The following is a 5964-nucleotide window of genomic DNA, read 5'->3' as shown; positions in this document are numbered from 1 at the left end:
GATTCAATGGGATGGATCTAATTTTATCAGAAGAGATTGAATGTTTTGCCTACTAACTAAAAATAGTTGAGTTTCGTCCTTTCGCAAACAAGATGTCATAATAGGGGTCAAGTTACGCAATTGTGAACGAGATAATGCAAAATTGAACTCCGATGCTATCGTAGAAATCGTGCTCCATTGTCGTAGATTGGGTTCGGATCATTCGTAAGTACATCTGCAATTCCGACTGATTTCTTGTATTCCGTTGCCTCATTCTCATTTCATGCCCCCCACTTGGCCACACGAGGACGCATACGGCTAAACGCATAGGATTAACGCAAATGCAATCGCAAAAAAGCTTCCGTCCACACGCAATGTTCACCCGATAGTGTCTGTCCACACGAGACAGCTCCGTTTAGCTCCAACCGCTGGAGAAGCTGCAGTACATATGCAGGAGCCTGTACGTGGCGCTGTAACTTCCTCCACAAAGCAGCGAAGAAGCATGGTTGTCATGGTTGCCCTTCTGTTTATTCTCCGCGGTGGGGGCCGAGGGAACCGGGCAGAGTTTTTCGCCAGTCAACGTGTGTTAAAGTTTAAATCTTCCGGACAAAATTATAAAAGTGCCGGTCAAAGGTCTTCTTTGTTATTTATTGAGCTTTAAAACAAATGAATAACGAATCTATATAATATAATAATATAATACATGGAGCCTCTCTTTTTCCTCCCAAGCAGCAGCTGATCCAGTAATGAGTGACCCGGCCGAAAGTAAAAATAAAAATATTTATAACTAGTTTAGGTAGTTTGAGAGGTAATTAAAATAGCTAAGGGAGATGATCTGACTTGAAGTGTGTGTTTTTCTCCGTTCACCGCTGCATCACAGCGGGAGGAACTGCAGGTGAGCAGAGCTGCGTGTCTCCGTCCTATCAGATTAGACTTCACTCGCGTTTATGTCCATATCGAGAGAAAGATAAATAATCTGAATTCAGTGTGCAGTTTACTTTGACGCGGGGGTGAGCGGCAGAGGGTGGGAGGGCGGGGCTGTTGCCTCATCATTATCAGAAAATGATCGTATAGGGCGTACACACGGAGCCGTTGGACCCCCCAGAGCGTTGCGTATGCCCACCTTGGGACCCGTTATCGTTTCCGCAGATGTTTACTATCATATTCGGTCGTCCTCGTGTGGCCGAACGGTCTATATGACACTAAACAGTAACGCAAACGACCGTTTTCGTCCTCATGTGGCCGGGGCCTCAGTAAGCTAAGTAGCCAACATAAGGCTTAGCAGTGCAGATAAATGTGGGCTCACTATTTGGCAAGCAACTGGTCACAGTTGCCCTGTTTATCTCATGTCTTATAAAAGTGTGGAACGGTATATTCTCTTTTTCTTTGGTAAAGGTCGGTCCAATGTACCCTATGCTAAAGGACTTAAGAGCAGAAGCAACAAAGGACCTTCCCTTAGCATTTAGATAACTCAACCAGCTCTTATCAAGGCTTCGAGGTAAATACTTCCAGGTCATTACAATTAGTTAGCAACCTTCCTAAGCAAAAATAACTTGATGACAGGAAGGTACTCCTTCTCTTAAAGCAGTAACTCACACCCAACACAGTGGGAGAAATAAAGATTTGTCCGACTATGGCTTTTGGCTCTCAACCCAAATACAAACTGCCCGAGGCTGTGCTGAAGGCTGCAGTCTGATGAGGCCAACAAAACATAATACACAACACAACTACATCTACTGCAAATAACAGAGAAGGAATTCTGAGGTCCTCAAATCCATAAAACTCACAAAACAATAGTGACAAGGGAGAACCGTGACTAAACAAACCAATGAAAGCATGCGTGACTTCCTGCCAATAGTTGGGACACAGCTCTACTTATATTGCTCGAAGGCAACAACCCTGGTAAACCATATCCCAAAAGGACTCCCCATGGTACATGATCTTAAGCTAGTCCATACAAATACTGCTTACTGTCTTTACACAATATATTCAATTTCACTCCTGAAGCCATTTTGTCATTAAGTGGTGTTATTTTCCTTTTTGTACTACCAATATTCTCCTTGGCCTGCCTTACCAATTTCAATTTTATTTAAAGTTCCCCTCCAGATTGACCTATTGTTGCTTTATTATCCACTGTGCAGGGTTTAACCGGAAGGTTTTTTTTGTGCTCTTCTTAAATCTCACTTTAGCACATGGTTTGTATGTACAGGCATAACGATAAGTTTGCAAGCCAATCCTGATGCAAAGTAAAATTACAAAACTATGATGTTGAAACTTGAAGCCAGGAGGGTACACAAACTCGGAATGGACAGGAAGATCTTGTGTCCAGTTATTACACTTATGTAGTTAATCACAATTTAAATTTTTGCATTTTCTTATAACTTTTAAAGCATACTATTTTCATATGTCCCAAGTCATTGGGGATTCCTGGAGGATGTACAGTTGGTATATTCTACGACGAACAACTATAGATCGTCATAACAAATCTAGAAATAGTTAAATGCTTTTGATTCTGTTGGCATTTTGTCCAACAATCAATAATGTGATGTAGCATCTTCTAACTTTTGCAACTATTAATAAAAATACTGAAAATAACACCACCAAAAACAAAATGGACCCAAATAAAAGACAGTTTCATAACCACCATTTAACAAACAGGATTTTCCTTCAACAACTGCACATTTCTTGAAATGATGCCCAAATAAAAAAACTCTGCCTCACTGCTAATAATGGTAGTGTTTGCAAAAAGTGGGAAAGGTGGTGGCTTTGGATACTTGACTAGGAATTTGTTTGGTACAGTAATGGAGCTGCAGCAAGCTTTGACAATAAAGAAGCGCCCTCCTCTCTGCTTAAGCTGGTAGCGTTGTCTACACACTCCAGTGGGTAGCCTCAAATTAAGCTGAAAATAAATAAATAAATACGTAAAGGGCTTTAATTCCAGCCAGAGCCTCCGAGCAGCCCACTGCAGTCTCCATGATGGTGTTCCTAACAAGTGGCCGCTGATGCTGTTCCATATGCGTTTTCCATTTATTTCGTGATTCCAGTTAACGCATACTCAAATTAATCAATCATCACCCTATTTCGGCAGTTGGACACCAGCTTTTAACTTGGTCTTCGGGACCACCAGTATCTCATCACCGTCCTGAATGCTGTAGGAGTGCAGAGCCCGGGTTTTGTACTTCATTTCCTCCGGACCGAAGGCGCTGCACTTGTCGATGTAGTAGATCCTCATGCTGCTGGTGGACAGCTGGACCACTGTTGTCAGCTGCTTCTTCAGCTCAGCTACGGTCTGGTCCAAACGGATGCTCAGCTGACACAAAGACAAACATTTTATGCAATTGTGACACTAATTTAATTTAGAATAAGTACAATTAACCAAAGTCTGGATATTTGTATTTCTCCGCTTCATTTGCTTTGCCCAGTGTGAAATAATATTTTGTTGATACCAGGATCACGATTAATGGGTTACAATATATCACTCGAAGCCTTTCCTCTTTAGACATTCTACATTATACAACATAACATTACAGCCTGTTTAACACACCTGTTCGACTTTTTCCTCACAGTGAACTTCCACCTCGGCACGGCAGCGAGGTCGAAGGTCGATCTCAGCGAGAGGTTCTAGCTTCCCATACTTGGTTACTAGGGAATGGTATCTGAGGAGGAACAGAGCAGGTTGTGGTGTCAGTATTAAGAGTACACTCGTACCTATAATGCATGACACTAACACTCACACTCTTGTAGTTGGAGTACAGAAAATAAGTGCAGCGTACCTGTAGGGCAGCTCCTCCTCAGGGTAGTCTAGGTGGTAACGGATGAAGAACCTCTCTGCGTCTTCTCTCTCACTGTCAGTCACAACACTGCCATTAAGCAGTGATATTGAAGGAAGCCTTTGAGGAAGCACACAATATTATTGACAATGTGTGAATCAGAAATTTAAGTTGACTTAAGTCAGATTACTTTGGAAATGTTATATGTCATCCTTTTAAACACAAACAAACAAGCAGTTTATGGACAAAGGGATTTCCATTGTGGAGACTCACTGTGCTACCATGAGGCTGCGCTGCTCCGTGTTGGTGTAGGTCTGCAGTAAGGGAATGCCCTGCAGCCGCACCTCCTCCAGCCTGGGGAAGAAGTTGAGCTTCTCAATGTCCTCCCATCGGTTAAGTCCTGAAAACACACATCGAAAATTCACTTTTTAAACAGTTATCAGGATAAGAAATAGCAACAGTTCACATGTATTAGAATGAAGTGCACTGTGTCTCTCGCAGATAACCCTTTTTAAAAAAAAAAACATTTATCCATTTACTTTGTTTGTCCACAGATGATTCTCGTGATGCATTTGTTACATACTGTAAAGTCAAAGAAAAAAACAAAGAAAAAGGCCAAAACATATGCCTTTAATCCAAAAGCAAAAATAAAAAAGACAGGAATTAAAAAAAGAAAGAGAGAGAATTGTAATAATGATAATTGAAATTATTGATATTATCATATCTAAGGTTAATTTAACTCTGTCCAACCCATGTGCTAACATTTCTCTGTGCGATAAGTTAAACCTGGTGTCTCATTTGAATAACAAGTACAATAAAGCTACAGCCTTTCAGCATAGTTTGTTTTTGATTTAAGATAGATCTTAAAGACATAATCTGAAACAACAAGACTAATGTTCTGCTCTCAACAGAACTCCAAAAATAGATCGACCAGCAATACTCCCCAAAATAGAAACAATTCCTGAAAAAGTGACGTGGAGAGGGATCTGTTCCAATACTCTACAGATAAAACAAAGCTTTTAAGATACAATGACATGTTTGCCTTTGCTATTTTTGTCAGCCATAAAGTCTTTGCAAACAGATGCTGACTCTGCCCTTCTGTACTGAGCTGAAAATCTGCAGCATATCAGTGTTTTACTACCAGAATGAAACTATAAATGGTTAAAGGACTGCATTTATATGGCGCTATATCCAGTCTTTAATACTCCTCAAAGTGTTTTACATATACAAGTCATCCACCCATTCAAACCATGTATGTACAGTATAAAGAGAACGATCACGGACTGAAAATTTAAATTGTAGTACCCAGTGGCGGCTGGTGGAAAATATATTTGGTTGGGCTATGGAAATGGTGACCAAACCATACTAGGGCGGTCCGGGGGATTGGCCCCCCGGAAGACATTTTTGAGAAATGACCCCTTAAATTATGACTTCTGGTGATGTTAGAGGGGGGGGGGGGAGGGCAAATTGAGGCCTAAAAATGTGAGATAATCCATAATCTTCAGTGTGGTTAGCTATGAATCTTCCAAAACTGTGCAACAGTACAGTATGCCCACACAAACTGCAGAACACTGGTGATTTGGGAACACTCAAATTATTTAATTCCCAATTAAAATCAGGAGACTAAATACGAACATTATGTGTGTGTGTGTGTGTGTGTGTGTGTGTGTGTGTGTGTGTGTGTGTGTGTGTGTGTGTGTGTGTATGTGTGATACTTGCCAACCCTCCCGATTTTCGTGGGAAACTCCCGCATTTCTCCCGATTTCTGACAAAATCAGATTTACTCACGACTGTTTCCACTCGGACTTTAATACAGCTACACCATTGTTTGGTTTCCATGGTAGCGCGTCTCTTTAGCAGCGCGCGCAACTCAAAGTCTGAGAGGGTGAGGAAGATGAAAACTGAACAAGAATCGACAACTCGACCCTCTGATCACTCCTTTCCTGTAAAATACAGGTCCAGCCCACATATGCTCCATGGTGCCACAGGCATTGCCCTTACAACTACAATAAGCATGTAAATGTTAATCTACAGCTCCGGCGATCCACTAGCACCGGAGTCTCCACCTGCAGACAACTACTGTAGCGTCACCTTGGATACGAGTCTAAACAACACACAGACACACAGGCCTGGGCGCTGACAGGGCGCCCTTTGAGCATCAGATCTGACGACGCTGATTGGCTGAAATTATGTTTCGGCGGCATAGTTTATAGAT

General features: G+C 41.7%; 1 protein-coding gene across 1 annotated transcript; it reads right to left on the bottom strand.

Moving 5' to 3' along the window:
- Positions 1–1319: 1319 nt before the first annotated feature.
- LOC104961790 (tubulin-specific chaperone cofactor E-like protein) lies at positions 1320–4503 on the bottom strand. Its single transcript, XM_010790129.1, has 5 exons — positions 4500–4503; positions 4023–4149; positions 3753–3869; positions 3524–3635; positions 1320–3289 (listed from the first exon to the last, which is right to left on the bottom strand). Exons 1-5 carry the CDS (start codon positions 4501–4503, stop codon positions 3056–3058), a joined length of 594 nt encoding a protein of 197 aa, XP_010788431.1. The 3' UTR covers positions 1320–3055.
- Between the last annotated feature and the right edge of the window lie 1461 nt (positions 4504–5964).

Source organism: Notothenia coriiceps, unplaced genomic scaffold (genome assembly GCF_000735185.1).
Source record: "Notothenia coriiceps isolate Sejong01 unplaced genomic scaffold, NC01 NC01_scaffold00033775, whole genome shotgun sequence".
Classification (NCBI taxonomy): domain Eukaryota; kingdom Metazoa; phylum Chordata; class Actinopteri; order Perciformes; family Nototheniidae; genus Notothenia; species Notothenia coriiceps.
Note: the sequence above shows the minus strand (reverse complement) of the source record. Positions and strands in the feature narration are given on the sequence as shown.

Excerpts from the sequence above, each read along its gene's own strand:
- LOC104961790 (XM_010790129.1), bottom strand. Across the intron at positions 3,870-4,022 it reads CGCAGCCTCATGGTAGCACA|GCTTCCTTCAATATCACTGC; the intron begins GTGAGTCTCCAC and ends GCTTCCTCAAAG. Across the intron at positions 3,636-3,752 it reads GAGGAGGAGCTGCCCTACAG|ATACCATTCCCTAGTAACCA; the intron begins GTACGCTGCACT and ends GTTCCTCCTCAG.